Source organism: Theileria equi, assembly GCF_000342415.1.
Source record: "Theileria equi strain WA chromosome 2 map unlocalized gcontig_1105316255037, whole genome shotgun sequence".
Taxonomy (NCBI): domain Eukaryota; phylum Apicomplexa; class Aconoidasida; order Piroplasmida; family Theileriidae; genus Theileria; species Theileria equi.
This window is the reverse complement of record NW_004668230.1, coordinates 1,543,620-1,559,506: the sequence shown is the minus strand read 5'-3', so window position 1 is coordinate 1,559,506 and position 15,887 is coordinate 1,543,620. Positions and strand designations below refer to the sequence as shown.

The window sequence follows — 15,887 nt, the reverse complement described above, 5'->3', positions numbered from 1 at the left end:
GCCTAAGTTTGGAGCTCAGTGAGTAAATAATTATGGATTTGTATATAAATTTCCATTATGGAACATTTAAATGTAAAGTTACTCATAAATCACTATGATTGTGAGTCAAAGGTCGTAGGTAAGTTTGTTTGTCGGCCGCGGCTAGCCTCTACAAAAATTTACAGTCGAGGAGTTTCCAAAAAACTCAACGATTGCGCTCATAAAGGAGAAATTACTCGAAAAGGAGACGATCAAGGGTACGTTGAGCAGGAATGGATAAAAACGTACAGAATGTACCATACGGATCATATATCGCGGTATGCTTCTCAGAGACGGCAAGGTGTTGGAAGAACTGCCCGGATTTAGCACGAATGAGACGCTCATCCTCACGGTTTTCATCACCAAACCGACCAGGGTACACACGGAGACTATTGTAACAGGTTAGTATAATGTGAGCTATGGAATAGCGAACGCCGTCGTTAGACGGAGTCCCGAAGAATGAGGGATGGTGAGCGTAGTGAGCCTGGGCTACCAGCGGGAGCTCTTCCGTCTAGTAGGATTAAGGTCATTACTGGAGTGCAACGGAAGAAGGAATGGACTCGGTGGAAGTTGATGATCGGATAGACCTTGAAGTGATTTCTACTGACTAGTGTACCTTGATAGTTGTTCATCTTGTTCCATGGATAGTCTCTCTGACGATGAACTAGTTGTGAGGGAGGATGAATGTATGGATGAGGAGGTACGGCTAGATGGAGGAAGTACTATTGGATGATGGGTATGGTTCCTGTGGAAGGACAATTACTCTCATCAGTTCTATTCTCTTACTCATACTATAGACGGATGTGAATCGCAATTTGGTCTTGAAGGATCCAAGGTTAATGTAGTTTGTCATGGCTTCCTTCCTTTGCATTAAAGTCTAAGCCTACCACTTCTGATAAGATAGTAAGCTAGGAGAATGTCACCTGCTATTACTAAGGCTGATGAACAAGTTGCTAACCCATCTACTAATACTTGTTGCCGCTGGTCTCATTGTTGCTAGGTGCTTATGGAATCTATTATGGAGTTTCTCAAACTAACTCTTCTATTTGGAAAATTCTTACTGGATCTGCAGCTCTTACTACTGGAGCTGTAATTCTCGCTGTATTTGGAGGTTGGTGGATCTACAAACGATGTTATAGAGACCCTCTAGTACGCTTAATCTAATGATACTAATGAGAGGTCTATGAAGACTCTATGGAGATCCTCGTGTACGACAGATATGAGTCTATGGATGATACTCTATATACTAGCTTTGGTACTGACTAGTTGGTCTAATGGAGTACGCATAGATTCTTCTCTGGGCTTTTATTCCATAGGTAAGGATGTTATCCTTGTGCACTACTCATTCGGTACTCCCTCTATGGACAATGCAGCATGCTCTTCCACCTATCGTTAGGCAGCCCAGAAAGACTCCGAAGCTCACTACAAATCTCATGCATTCATGCACTTTGCATACTTCATACATACATACAAATATACAGAACGCAACGACATTTGGAAGTGGAGCACCTTTTCATGGATTGCAATTATAGCTACACTTTGGTGCTACAAATTCAAGTTCAACGATTCCTTCAAGAATTTTTCAGTGCTTGTACTATACTTGGCCACAATCATGTGCATACATACAGTCTTTGCAAGATTTGTAAATTACGGCAGAGACACTAGTAGTGCCGTTGGTACTAATTTATGACAAACTGCTCGAGGAAGCCATGTAGGCGTTTAGTCTTGAGAAGCTTGAAATTTTCAGCAACCTATTTTTACATAATATCAGTAACAATTATCAAACCTGTTGATCGACAAATGGGTCCGGATATGCCCCGGCAACTTCTGGTAGTGCGGGTACAAAGTAGCCCATTCTCTCGTTAAAAGAGTCAAACAAGGTATTTAGACGATCAAATTGCTGGCTATCAAGTTTCTCGAGATCAAAGCCACTTTCCGATTTGCATAGTTTTGCAAGAGATGATACCTCATCATACTCGTTTGGTCTAATGGTGTACATGTCCAAAAATTCCTTTTCCTTTTTGTCAAATACATCATTACAACGCTTTACAATTGCATTTGTGCTCTTTTTCTAAGGAATTGTGTCGGAAGAATCTAAAACGTACCTTTTGGAATTCACCAAGACTATCGAAAAAGAACTTGTAGAGTGGATCCTTTTCCTTGTGATAGTCACCCTTGATTTCATCAATTGCACTCAATACTGCGTCATCCTTCATCTTGTCCGATGTTGCAAAAACTTGGGTAAAGAGCTTTACCATTTCGGTGACAATATTCTAAAAATGAGCATAAGGTGCTGAGTACGCATACCCTTTCGAGTGAATTGGCAATTGCATTCTCCTGGAGTGCAATAGAACTCAACTTGTCATTCATCATTTTGGTAGCGTCAACCTTCATTTTGAGGAGCAATGCCCTCCTGTATTCATCCATGCGTTTAATGACCTCCGATTTAAAGTTTTCAACATATTCATTGCACTTGGAGTCTTCCAAATATTCTGCAAGCAAATGTCTAATGGACACAAAACAAACTCTTGAGCTGATTGTAAATTGCAGTTTCACAATAGTCCTTTTCCTGCTTAACCTTTTCAATCAGGGCATTCTCTTCCTTCCACATGTATTCCTTGACCCACTTTTGGAAGTAGGCAGCTAGCATATAAAACACGGCTCCAAATGGGAGTGTCTTTGCAAAGAACCAGGCATTCCCCAAAACGGCGTTGGAAAGTCCAAACCAGCATCCAACAAACACCAGGCCGTAGCTGGATACCAAATTTGTTGGTTTTTTAAGCTTGAGCTCCACAAGCTCCTCTGGGTTAGAGGCACGTTCCTTTATACAATATTTATAGCAATCTTCTTCATCAATCTCAAACAAGACAGAGAGTTCTGCGTTCATTGTTTAATATGCGCAAGACATACCTGGATAGTGGAACTTGTAGTCGTTGGGGAACGCGAATCTAAACGCGTTAATCTCAGACTCGGAGTACCCGTTTGTCCACATACACTGGATGAGCTCATCCTTTGTGATATAAACGTCCTTTTCGACCACCAATCCATTCTCACATCTGTCGGCACGTGTCTAAAAGGGGTAAACAAACCTCTTTACAAAGTCGATAAACGCCTCCTTACGATTCTGGGCGGTTGTCAAGAGGTTGAGAAACTTTAGAAAGACCGGCATTTCCTTTGAAATCGGATAAAAGTCCTCCCTAAATGCGTACATGTAACGGGCATTGTGGATGCGCGGAACGAGACCGGAGTCCAAATTCCGCCAGATATACATGAAATAATGACAAACTTTGATGGTTCTGCGAGGAAGATATCGTCGTAGGTGCTGTCTGCAGTCCATGGCTTCGTGATTCGATATTTCGTGTACTGGTTGCGTACAGGGAGCCAATCCTTCCCCAAATTCCCGTAATTCCTCGAAAAAATCCTGTTTGACGCGACAACCGCGGGTTCACTCGCCCTTTGGGACGTGAAATCGTCGTGCTGTTGCCTCGCCAGGGTGGTGACGCATCTCTTGGAAGAATCGGCGGGTTTCTCCAGGTAAGCCTCGGCGTACCTGCAGATTATGCGCCTGTTTAGTGTCCTGCCAAGTGTCATTGTGCGAAAACGAATTTTGACCGCCCAAAACCTACACATCGCCGCGCGGCATCTATGGGGTGGCAGAATCTCGATTATCTCCCGAATTAATTGGCCATTGATTCTCAAGTTCACTGCAATGTGAAATAATCGCAACATCACCCCCAAAGTCTCACGATGCCAAAGGCAGGCCGCTGCTACCTGGCCCAGCTGGAAGCCCTTCTCTATCGCAACCTCGGCTACAAATGTCCGAGAAAACGGTCGCATCTTGACATGTGCAGGCATATAAGCGGCTTAGGCTCTCGTATAAACCTGCTGGGCCTGCCAAACATCTCACTTGGCGGTCCTACGGGAACATTGACACAGCAGAAAAGACTCATAAACAGTGGCCCATTACCAAGTACAAACGAGCATATTCCAGTACAGGATTCATCAGGAACTGATGCAAGTGCACAAGAGAGCGAAATAGCGGAAGATGAAAGGGGAAGTGACGCTACCGTTGAACCTAAACGAGACCTTTTGGAGATCACCAAAGAAGAAGTTAGGAATAGAGGATTGTACATTATCTACTGGCTATCCACAAACAAGTTTGGCCATATTCGTGGCATGCATGACAAGGTTATAAATCTCTTTAAAAGAGCTGAAAAATTCGCCTCCTTGTATGGATTTGTACTCATGGACATTCGTCCGGAAGACCTCATGAAACATGTGGAATCGGCCAATTCATTAAAAGAACTCTTTAGTCCAGAGTTTATAGAAGCACAAAAGGAGCTTTTGTACATTGGAAAGCAACTTCCACTGTTGAAGAAGGAAGAAAAGGAGAGATTCGAAAAACAGTTGGAAGACGCTCACAATCATTTTAATAATGTAGTTATTCCTACCGAAGTGGCCCTTGGTAGATTTCCAGAAAAAGAGCCAACTCTTAATCCTGACGGTTCTCAACGTAGGACCTATATACACAATGTCAAGAGACAGTTTATTATCGAAAGATTAGGCTTTACAGAGGCGTTTAAAAGTGCTCGCGTTGATGCGTCCAATCTGCTTGAAATTAGACCTCCAACGGATATTCCTGCTCTAAACGATATATGTAATCAGTGGGTGAACGATATGTCTGAATTCATTAGTAGAGACAGAAGTAGGAATGAGGAATGTATAATTCCACCTCAGTTGAATGAAAAAGTATTGGCTTCAGAGACTGTGCGTTTTGCACTTCAACTTATGTGCTTTCCAGCATACGCTTCTGATTCCAAAGGAAACATGGGTAGTTTTTTGCGTAGGATGATACAGCAGCCAGCAAGTAACCAGGTCTTACTTGTAAATGCGTCTGTAAGGCTCGGGGAAGAAATTTCAAAAATCTACGTAAGTACAATGAAAGAACTGGAAAAGGAATACAACATTCAAAGTTCCAATTTTTCTGAGGATGACGTTCATGAAAAGCAAGATCCCCTAGCCAATACAGACGAAAATGTGGACAATAAATCTTTACTGGAAAACCCAGGAAAGAAATCTAGCTTTACAGTAACAGCACTTTCGGGTGCATCTAGAGCAAGGGTAATTTCAAACGTTACAAACCATGCTGGTGATTCTCTACAGACTGTTCACGCGGATGGACCCCCTGTTGATGATTTTAAACGCTGGAATGTGCGCCAGAATGCGGCTATTGGTGGTTATTTATTTAACGCCTTAGTAAAATCTTGTTATGTTGAAGTTGATATTGCAACGGCTCTAAAGCAGGAAAACTCGTCTTTCATCGATGAGGACCACCCTATTGATAATGCAACAAAGAGAAACTCGGATGAAACACAAAAAAGCAAAAGAAATGAAAAGAAAATCTTTAGTAGAATCCGTAAATCCAGATTTGATGAAAGCAAGGTTGAAATACCTGCGTTTGTTCACAAGATTTTACGTAATGGTGTTCGTACATATGGGACACTCGAAATGAAAGAATGCTGCATGTTAAAGCTTAGAGATGTAGTTGCACGTGGATTAATAAATTTGAGCGCCTTACCAATGATTTGTGAACCAAAGCCATGGGTGACAGTTTCTCAAGGAGGATCCCTGATTTTAAAACACTACTTTATAAGGACCACGAACAGAGCATCATTCGATATCAGAGTTTTTGATTTGTCAAATGTGTTTTCAATTACAAATTCATTTGGAAAAGTTCCATGGAAAATAAATGCAGGAGTTTTGGATGTACTAAAAAAACTTTGGGACGCGGATTCCTCAGTTCCAATGAGGGCTTATTTACCGGATAAATCGTGTCTCAAAGAAAAGGGGGAAACAAAAAATACAAGCGATTCTAAAGAAATTTACAATCCTAAAAACAGATGGGCAAATGAGGAAGATAAAGTGAGGATAGCAAATGCTATATCGGAATGTTCTCTATTTGAACGTAGGATTTACATTGCGGAAAACTTTATACATGAGCAAAAATTATATCTACCTGCAAGCATCGACTTTAGGGGTAGATTATATCCATTATCACCATATTTGAATCACGCCTGTGACGACGCTTGTAGAAGTTTACTGACCTTTAGTGAGGTGCGCCCATTGGGGGAGCGCGGATTATTTTGGCTCAAGGTACATGTTTCTAATCTTTATGGTATCGATAAACTTCCTTTTGACGATAGAATTGTCTGGGTCGACAATCAAATGAGTTCAATTGAAAAACTAGTGAAAAATCCATTTTCAGATTCTTCTCAAGATTTTTGGTCCAAAGCGGAGAAGCCATTCCAGTTCTTTGCCTCAGCATGCGAACTTGTTAGCGCAATACACTCAAAGGATCCACACAAGTATTTGAGCTCAATTCCTGTGCAACAAGACGGTAGTTGTAATGGATTGCAACACTATTCAGCCTTGGGTAGGGACTATAATGGAGGGTTGTCGGTAAATCTAATAGACACTGATAAGCCTCAAGATGTTTATAAAAAAGTATTGTTGGAAGTTATATCAAAGGTTACCAGGGAATTTCAAAGGGCTCCACCTACATCTGGAGCGGTTGGAATAGCCAATACTCCGTATGATTGTGCAAAGTTATGCATTGACCATGGGCTTTTAAAGAGAAAAACTGTGAAACAGACTGTAATGACGATATGTTATGGAGTAACTCGCATGGGTGCAATTGATCAAATCGATAATAAGTTAAAGGATGAAGCTTCACTTGATCATCTTCACCCATATGCACGTCGAAGATTAGCAACTTATATCGCAGGAAAGGTATTTGGATCAATAAAAACAATTTTTAATGAGGCTATGAACATTAAAAAATGGTTGGACGGTATTTCTAGCGCCCATACTAAATTCAACATACCTGTTACGTGGATAAGTCCCATTGGACTTCCCTGCGAACAGCCATATTGCAAAGTTGATTCAAGTGTTCTACATACAGAAATGCAGGCCATGAGAATAGTGGATCTGAAATCTGCGCATTTGGATAAGAGGAGGCAGAGAATGGCATTTCCACCAAATTTTATCCACTCGTTAGATGCTTCACATTTGATGTTCACTGCACGGGAAATATTTAAAAGCTGCACTTCCTTTGCCAGTGTGCATGACAGTTACTGGATACACGCAGACAGAGTAGACTTTATGCGCTCGGAACTTCGCAAAGGATTTGTTAACATGTACAAGAGACCAATTTTAGAAGACCTTTACAGTACATGTGTTCGAAGGCTTGGTGAAGGTGTGGTATCGGAACCTCCAGATACTGGAAAACTAGATATTGAATCTGTATTGGATAGCCAATACTTTTTCCATTAACTTGTGTACACTTTATAGCTAGCTATTACTCCACACTGCATAACTTGTTCCATATGGTATCAGAGCAAGCTAAACTCCACGTTGAGTCAAGGTCTACTTTGTTTTTATAACAGTAAATGAAAGATGTTTTTTAAAGTTTTGCTCCTTTTAACTTGTCAAGTTGGTCTTGCCCTCGCAACAACCGAACAAGAACACCATGCACAGCCCACAATAGGTTTGATTTTACCATGATTTCAACGTACATGTTACAGCTGCAAGCCATTTGGAACTCAGCCTGGCAGAGGCTCTGGAAAATCCTCAGAGGGAACCTGACAATGCCAAAAAGGGTAAAAGGACTGGGGACAAACCAATGGTAGAAGAAGAGGTCATAGGATTCAAAGTTGTTTGTTTCCCCTTTTCATTTTGTCATGTTTTTAGATTAGGGACTTTTGCATGGATGGAATGCACTGCTGGCCTGTAAAGATTTTCTCAATATCTATTCTGATGACCCACTTTATCTTGTGTTGTACCATGATTTACCTAATGTCTAGACTCTATTCTCAGGTTTGTTTCTTCTTCCCTCTTTTATACAAGTTAGGGACTTTGGAGTAGAGGCTTTTACAATGGTGGAGGGACTCTCTATATTGTCGTTGCAATACTGGGACTGTGCTCAGGCTATACGATTTCAGTTTTATCAAAACATCGTCTGCCAAAACGACTCGTATTTACAGGGTCTATAATGACGCTTTCCCTGGCTTGTGTTTTTGTTGGAAGGAGGTTTGTTTGTTGGTAGATGTCACCATCCATAGGGGAGCCCTACTTGGTGGTTTTGGGGGAATCTGCGCTGGAATGGCTCTAGGAACAAGTGTGCATAACAAGATTATTGGTTGTGTTGGTGAGTTTTTCTGACAACCAGTGCATGTACACTTACGATTAATGCAGTTGGAGGTATCATTGGTCTTCCAGTTGGAATAATAATCGGTCTCGTTCCCATCTTCAAGGCTCTGGAAGCAAATCAGCGATACTCCCAGAGCGAGGTTATCGGAAGTTTTGAGGAATCGGGAATTTACGCAAAGAGACACAGTCAGGACAGCAAAGTGTGAGTGTTTGTTTTGTCCCGTCACTGGATTTATAGGGAATTTTGGACGAATGACTAGGCCTGGAAAAATGTGATACCTTACTGTACATCAAGTGGTAGATGGTAGCTTGCATGTATACATTTAGTCTTGTGTTTATAATCTCTAGAATCGTATAGTTGCAGCCTGGGAAATGTAACCCAGAAATGGTAGGGAATATCCACCAGACATGTTCCTGAATTTCTGGGTTAGAGGGCCGCTGTTTCGTACTGGAGGAATGGAACCTTTGAAATTGCCACACTTTACCAGTCATTTAAACGCTCTAAACATATTTTGGTGTCTTGAAAATGTGCATTCAGTGACTTGCGACTACATTCCATACCCCAGATTTTGCAAAGCATAACCATTTTTTGGGCTCTTTTGGCCATCATGGAAGTGAAGCTCGTCCTATTCTCGCTTCTACTTCACATAGGAGGATTAATTCCATGTGGAGGATCAAAGAATACAGGCGGTGAAGTCGTACTCGACTTGCTCAAGGTTGATGCCTCCAGTTTCGATACCTTTGCAACGAGACCGTACCAAACACACGTCAAGACTTTTGTGCCAAAGGATGGCTGTACCATAAAGGAAGTCAAGGAAGGGAAAAACTCTCTCTTAAAGGCGAATGGACACCACTGTGATAACGTTGTTGTGTTGTTTGACAAGAATGATGCTCTCAGTCACGTTCTTGTCCACCTAAAGGATTGTAAGACTCCTGTTTACCACGAAAAGGTGAACGGGAAGTGGCACACTACCACGGAAGAGGATTTTTATGACGCATTCCACCAGAGGGTGCTAAACGAAAATGTCTTTGAAACCGTAGATATCGACACCTCAAAGAAGGAAACATGCGACAAGTACTTTGTCACAAACTCTCCCAACTTCCCATTCCTTGTGTATGCACCAAATGTAGGCTATCACATTAAAAAGGTTTCAAGTGGCCAAGTTGTTTGGGAGGCAAAGGATGAAGATGAGAGATGTATATATGTTTCCCTTTATCCAAGAGATGAGCCTAAACTGGTAAATGTGGTCGTTAAAAATTCATTTAGTGTGTACCAATTCTTTTTCAAGCACGAAGGATCCCGGAGTAAATGGACCAGTATTGAGAAGGCAACATATGCAAGGGAGCTCGAAGCATCCGGTTTCAAGGTTTCCGAATTTAATGATCACGTCAAGTTGGACATTGGCAATGTGGACAAGGATCTAGTTTACACCCATTCATACACCAACAACCTCACAGTGGATGTTCACTATCCACTTCCTGGATTGGTTGTAAACGAGGTTGTTGATGGTCATACTGAGGTCTGGAAGTCAAAATCTCAAGAGGAGTATTGCACCTACGTAAATGTGGCTGTGCACGACAAATCCACATTAGCAATGTATATTTTTGTGGACTCTGGAGATGATCGCAAAGTCTTGTATTTCCAGAAAAAGGGACATGCATGGAAATCCGTTGATAAAAAGAAATACTTTGCGCTATTTTCTACTGTGGATGGAGTGGAGTTGGTACACAATGACAAGGAAGACCACAAGATTCTTGTTGGCAGTTTTAAAAACCATCAAGGTCTTAGAGTTGTCACGTATGCTTCCGAGGTAGAAAACTCCAAGGGAAACTTTGTCCTTGTCCCAGACATTCGCTCGCACTTTAGATCAGATTTATGCACCTGTTCATTGGAGTGGAACCGCAAACATTTTGGATTTCCTCTATTCCCACGTGTTGACCCGTTGGGTGAATACAAGGTTCTAGCGGAACCTAAGAATGTTGATCGGTACAAGGATGTATTTAAATACAAGCATCTAGATGGTGCAAACGCCCTTGAGTTGTCGCCAAGGTACGAGTACGAAGGGACACTAACAAAGTTTTTAAATGATTTGGGCTATTCGGTTTATAGTCTGGACCTACAGTCACAAGGCTTATCGGACTCTGTTAAGGATATCCGGTGTTATACTCGTGTTTTTAAGGACTATGTCTATGATGTGATGCAGTTTGTAAACATTGTCAAGAGGGGCAAGTTTGGAGATCCTAATGAAAAGTGGGATGAGAAGATGGTATACGAGAACACTCCTACAGATAAAAAGATATTCCTGCTAGGAAACTCCATGGGAGGCAACATTGTCTTTCAAGCCGTTCAAGAATTTCACAGAGTGAAGAAGGGAGGAAAGTTTGTTGACGGTCTAGTTGGTCTTTCTGCTGTGCTCAACATTGATTGCAATCTAGATACGCCAGCTAAAAGAGCATCCAAGAAAGCTCTCAAAGTTGCTGCATGGTCCACACCGGAGAAGATGAATCCCTACGAAGACCTTTTCAACTATGGAGAATCGTTTGAATGCTTCATGAGGTTTAGAGACCCTTTGCATTACCCAAACAGAACCACCTTTGGCACACTCCAATCAATCTTTGACGCATGCAGCGATGTTACAGACAACATGCGTTATTATCCAAAGGATCTCGCTACTTTGTTTATTCACGCCAGCAAGGATGCTCTCTCCGGAGTGGAGGGTCCGAAGGAAGTAATAAAACATCTTAATCACGCAACTCTTGTGGAACTTGGGGGATCCTGCCACTATTTGGCGGCTCCTCAATTGATTTTAAACATAGTTAAACCACTGAATGAGTGGCTTAACAAACATAAATGAAGTTTTGTTTATCTAAAACTATGCTTATATTTACATTCGTTTATGACTGCCAGGTGGATAAATAGATGCAACATTGTCTTGCAAATTTAAAACGTCCAATGGGCAACATGATGTCGCAAGTCGGGATAATTATCACCACTAATCTCCATTATTTTCCCTTTAAGGGGAAAATTCTCCCTAAACCCGCCACTTTTCTGTTCATAGTATTCAGTCAGTATCATTAATGGATGAGGATGTGGTAGGTGTAAGAGTATCATGGAAATAGGCAGGGAATGTCTTACACATTTTAGGCAGTAGCCAGGATGGCCAGTATAGAGGCACTAATGCAGTTTTATAAGGATAGAGAATGTAGTAAAAGATGATTAGTTTCTATAGTGGTAGCTAGGGAGGACGAGTGGTTGTCTACAGATAATGAGTGAGGATACTACCAGAGCGGTAAAGTTGGAATATCAGAATTTGAAGTACGTAAGGCGTGAAATTAGGAAGAAGACAACATTATGAATGCCCTCACAATCTATAGACATGCAGGATAAATGTCCAAACAGTAAGAGTAGATATGTCTGTCGGGACGTTCCTCAGGTTGAAGCTACCATAATAAACCTTAAAGGCGTCCGAGATAGCAATACTACTTGCAAATATTACACACATATGGATAATACATCCAAATGACTGATAACCAATCTTAGTTATGGTAATCACCCCCTCAGAATAGAAAATGATGGAGGTGGACAATCCAAAAAGTGAGTCCGCCAGTACTGGATTCATAGAAGATAAAGGACCTTACCTGTCAACTCCACAGACTTTATAGAGTCAGCCTACAAAGAGGCAATAAAGATGACTAAAGAGACGGGTGGAATGTTCCCTAACGATACTGGGTATGAACACATTTCTAACATTAAAGAAGGCTTTTACAGTGACCTCAATATGGAACAGTAAAAGTGAACAAGATGTTACTGGCATAGATTTTCCCCTTAGAGATGTTGAGAAAGTCACTGCCTACTTTTCTAACTGCGATCGAATCACACCAGCTATGATATGTATTTATCATGGAGTTAAAGGAAGTGGTGATCGTAGAGACAGTAAATGGCTCAATAATGAAGATAACAACCGGAAATTGGCAGACGTTGGAAAAGATCCTCAGTTTAATCCCACTGATACCATAAAACAACTTACGAGTAATATAAGATTATGCTTAGGATATTTAGACCTGGTGGTGTAGTAGAATGTACTTGTGCTAATGCTTCTGGAGATAATGACCAAGGTAGTTATGGTGAATATGGACGCTCAGGTGAAAACTCTGACGAGGAGTATATAGTGATGGCAACCCTAGTGGTATTCCATCTCCACTTCAACAACTTGCTCTACGTGTGTAATGTAACGATCATCCACCTTGTATAATTACAGAGACACCTTTACTATGGACCTTAACATCATTACAACAAAGATTCTCTGGGTTTCCATCGCAAAGTATGTAGGGGAAAATAACACACGAAGAGTGCAAATTGTCACAGTCCATGGAATGCTCACTACACATCATAATACTACAACTTATAATGGAACATACCTATAAAGCCTCCAATACTTCACACAGTCGAGTGTTTTGGCAAGTTTTCTAAGAGAGCACTGAGCATGCCCATTACTTTTCCCACATTAAGCACATCACATTCACGATTCCTCATTCTGCATTCTCATGGTACAAGGTTAAATTGTACTTTCATGAATATCTAGATTCTTATAGAGAATATATTGTCAACAGTTCACTAATCTGTCATGATTAGAGAATGGAAGTTATTATTCCCCATACGCAGTCTAGAAATTATTTGCATTTATGCTATGGGTAGTTGGAGGGGAAGGAAATAATGAAGGCTTCAACACTTTGCCTTTTCCTCCTATTGTATGAGATCAGTATAGTCTCAGGTACGGAGTCGAAGGATTCTCCGGCGAAGACTATAGGGGTTACTCTGGATGTTGCCGCTCCAGATTCTTGTACTATACAAGTACACAATCACAGACTACATCACGTAAAGACACCCTTATATACAGCAAAGCCTGGTTATTTTATAGAAAAGGTGGTAGAAGGAAACACTACCATCTGCGAATGTTCTCCCAAGGGAGCATTTGTCAAAGTCACGCATTGTTTTATAAAAGACCTATTTGATATTATCCATGTATATACTATCGATTTAAATGGTACAAAGAATGCCTGCTATTTTCTCAAGAAGGATGGTAGCCAGTGGATATCCATAGGTGAAGAAGACTTTTATACGAGGTTCCATGTCATTACTTCCACTAATCATGAATTTAATGACAAGATACTCGATGTCTCCAAAGCTTCTACTGATTGGGAACTGTACGTTAATGAATCGCCAAAGTCCCCCTTTGCAGTTTATGGAACCAGAAGCACATGTAGAGTCAAGGAAATTAAGACCAAAAACCGTGGTGGTACCACAATATGGAAGAAAGAGAAGGATGAGTGGTGTACCAAACTCACCTTTTATCCCAGGGAAGGAGACCATAAACTCCTCTGGATAGTCACCAAGGACCCACATGAGAATGAGAATATTCTCTACTACTCCAAGATGAGTGGGTCATGGAAGTCTGTTGACAAGAATGGGTATCTGGAAGACTTAGCCAAGGCTGGCTTTGACAGGTCAACCTTCGATGATAGGGTTACTCTGGACATATCCAACGTTGACGACCAACTCTTCTTCATTGACAAATACCAAGTTGACATTATAGTAGAAAACAGACACCATGTTCTTCCGGGATTTAGAATGAACAAGGTAGTTCAGGGTAAGGATATCATCTGGGAGTCTTCGGATGATAGATTCTCTATCCACTTAAGATTCAATGAAAGAGGACCAGATATTTCACTTGGTGCTCTATTTACCACGAATGCTAGAAAAGAGCACAAGATCATTTACCTCAGAAAAATGAGTGGAAAGTGGGTGACTATCACAAAGGATGAATACGAGGACATTTTGGCCGGTAGGAATAATCCAATTTACACTCATGAATCTACTGGTAAAATTGTAATGAGCAGTTTTAAGAATAAGCAAGGTATAAAGATTGCAACATATGCCTCCAAGGTTGAGAATGCTAAAGCAGACATTCTTCTTGTCCATGGAGCTCGGACACATCTCACGTCAGACTTTCTCACATTTAACATGGACTGGAACTATGAACGTTATGGCTTCGAGATATTTCCCTACTGCAGTGTTTTTGATGAACCAGTAACTGTCAAAAAGGTATCCAATGCAGAACGCTACAGATCTTACTTTGAGTACAAGACTCTAGAAGGAATGAATCCACTAGACATTCTTCACAGGTCTCAGTATAAGGGCACATTCATAGAGGCCCTTAATAGACTTGGGTATAATGTCTATAGTTATGACCATCAATCACATGGTTTTTCTGAATCCAAGACTGAACGAAGATGTCATGCTGAGAAATTCATGGATTATATTTATGATCTCTTGCAATTCATTAGCATTGTAAAGAGAGATAAATTTGGAGATACTTCTCAGACCTGGGATGATAAGTTAGTCTTCAATAGTCATGAGACTAATAGAAAGATCATCTTCATGGGTCATTCAATGGGAGGAAATATGGTGATAAGAGCTGTGCAAAAGTTTTACAAGGAGATTAAGAATCCTAATGCAAATTTTGTGGATGGTCTAATTGGTCTTTCTACTATGCTTGATGTTAGCCCATACCTTGATGTGTGGTACAAACAAGTAGCAAGACCATTTGAAGAGGCTATCGCCTGGATGGATCCAAAATCAAAGAGTCCGTATCAGTATCCGTATGACATTGCTCTCAATTTTGAGAGATTCGCAGATTACCATACTGATATGCTCTACTATAGTGATAGATTCACTAGAAATACAGCAATGTCTCCTTTTAGTGCATGTAGAAGGGTTAGGAAGAAAAAAAGAACCAAGTTATATCCCAAAGATTTGCCAACACTATTTGTACATACTACAGACGATGACGGATGTGGTATAAAGGGTCCAAGGAAGATGGTTAATAAGAAACTAAAGGAAAGTAAGGTTGCCAAACTCGTAGAATGGAAAGGATGTGGACACCATATGGCTGCTATTCAACTCATTCCTATCTTGGTACCGTTGTTAGAAAGGTGGCTAAATGGTCACTTTCCAGAGATGAATAGAAAGAGACCATTACAGGTTCCATATAGTGCTAGAGAGGAGTCAATTGGGGTTGTTCAGAAGAAACTCCGTAATGTTGTACCTAAAGAAACCGTTAAAGGACTAGAAGGAACCACTCTTGACCTCTCTTCTCCGGACTCTTCTTTATTTTCTCTAGCTGATGATCGGATTCATGGAGTGAGTCATAGAGCTTTTGTCCCCAAAGATGGATCTTCTCTAGTATCAGTGGTGGATAACGGAGATACCATTTGGACTTCTGCAGGTCCTAAAGAAGGATGTACAGGTGCCTACCTTTTTTCCAGGGAAGGACACTCTTCTCTTCTTAGTGTCTATACAAGGGGTGCCGGAGATGAGACCTTTTGTTTTGAGAAGGATGGTAATCAATGGAAGAATGTGGATAGGTTGAAATTTGAAACTAAACTTCACTTAATGAAGGACTCTTCTGCACCTGCTGGTGAGAAGCATAGGGAGGAAGATACGTGATTTACTGAGATTTACTCTCCAGAAGGAGAATATTATAGTTAAAAGCATCACACAAAAGTTGTATAAACACTTGTCATTAATGCAGTTTATTCTACCTTGTAGGCGGAAGAAATTAAATGATCATTTATGCTATTTGACACATGTATGAACGCAG

At 40.9% G+C, this 15,887-nt stretch overlaps 7 protein-coding genes across 7 annotated transcripts; 6 read left to right on the top strand and 1 right to left on the bottom strand.

Annotated features, from left to right (window-relative positions):
* Positions 1-17: 17 nt before the first annotated feature.
* BEWA_041790 (conserved hypothetical protein) lies at positions 18-1,773 on the top strand. The gene is made up of 4 exons (XM_004833536.1): positions 18-118; positions 165-236; positions 270-419; positions 1,500-1,773. Exons 1-4 carry the CDS (start codon positions 58-60, stop codon positions 1,706-1,708), a joined length of 492 nt encoding a protein of 163 aa, XP_004833593.1. The 5' UTR covers positions 18-57; the 3' UTR covers positions 1,709-1,773.
* Positions 1,774-1,798: 25 nt separating this feature from the next.
* BEWA_041780 (conserved hypothetical protein) lies at positions 1,799-3,609 on the bottom strand (the record flags this gene model as incomplete). Its single annotated transcript, XM_004833535.1, has 7 exons — positions 1,799-2,089; positions 2,124-2,291; positions 2,326-2,510; positions 2,545-2,895; positions 2,929-3,074; positions 3,108-3,215; positions 3,305-3,609. 7 exons carry the CDS (start codon positions 3,607-3,609, stop codon positions 1,799-1,801), a joined length of 1,554 nt encoding a protein of 517 aa, XP_004833592.1.
* Positions 3,610-3,765: 156 nt separating this feature from the next.
* On the top strand, positions 3,766-7,350 carry BEWA_041770 (DNA-dependent RNA polymerase domain containing protein; the record flags this gene model as incomplete). Its single annotated transcript, XM_004833534.1, has 1 exon — positions 3,766-7,350. The coding sequence occupies one exon, from the start codon at positions 3,766-3,768 to the stop codon at positions 7,348-7,350; it is 3,585 nt and encodes a 1,194-aa protein (XP_004833591.1).
* Positions 7,351-7,473: 123 nt separating this feature from the next.
* BEWA_041760 (signal peptide containing protein) lies at positions 7,474-7,810 on the top strand (the record flags this gene model as incomplete). The annotated part of the gene is made up of 2 exons (XM_004833533.1): positions 7,474-7,564; positions 7,602-7,810. 2 exons carry the CDS (start codon positions 7,474-7,476, stop codon positions 7,808-7,810), a joined length of 300 nt encoding a protein of 99 aa, XP_004833590.1.
* Positions 7,811-8,178: 368 nt separating this feature from the next.
* Positions 8,179-8,432, top strand: BEWA_041750 (uncharacterized protein; the record flags this gene model as incomplete). The annotated part of the gene is made up of 2 exons (XM_004833532.1): positions 8,179-8,224; positions 8,272-8,432. The coding sequence occupies 2 exons, from the start codon at positions 8,179-8,181 to the stop codon at positions 8,430-8,432; spliced, it is 207 nt and encodes a 68-aa protein (XP_004833589.1).
* A 402-nt stretch (positions 8,433-8,834) lies between these two features.
* On the top strand, positions 8,835-11,081 carry BEWA_041740 (conserved hypothetical protein; the record flags this gene model as incomplete). Its single annotated transcript, XM_004833531.1, has 1 exon — positions 8,835-11,081. One exon carries the CDS (start codon positions 8,835-8,837, stop codon positions 11,079-11,081), a length of 2,247 nt encoding a protein of 748 aa, XP_004833588.1.
* A 1,859-nt stretch (positions 11,082-12,940) lies between these two features.
* BEWA_041730 (conserved hypothetical protein) lies at positions 12,941-15,733 on the top strand (the record flags this gene model as incomplete). The annotated part of the gene is made up of 1 exon (XM_004833530.1): positions 12,941-15,733. One exon carries the CDS (start codon positions 12,941-12,943, stop codon positions 15,731-15,733), a length of 2,793 nt encoding a protein of 930 aa, XP_004833587.1.
* Positions 15,734-15,887: the final 154 nt, after the last annotated feature.

Bases quoted from the DNA above. Each gene is read 5' to 3' on its own strand.
- BEWA_041790 (XM_004833536.1), top strand. From the start codon at position 58: ATGGAACATTTAAATGTAAAGTTACTCATAAATCACTATGATTGTGAG. The intron at 119-164 runs GTAAGTTTGTTT...AAAAATTTACAG, and splicing joins TTGTGAGTCAAAGGTCGTAG to TCGAGGAGTTTCCAAAAAAC. The intron at 420-1,499 runs GTTAGTATAATG...ACAAATATACAG, and splicing joins CACGGAGACTATTGTAACAG to AACGCAACGACATTTGGAAG.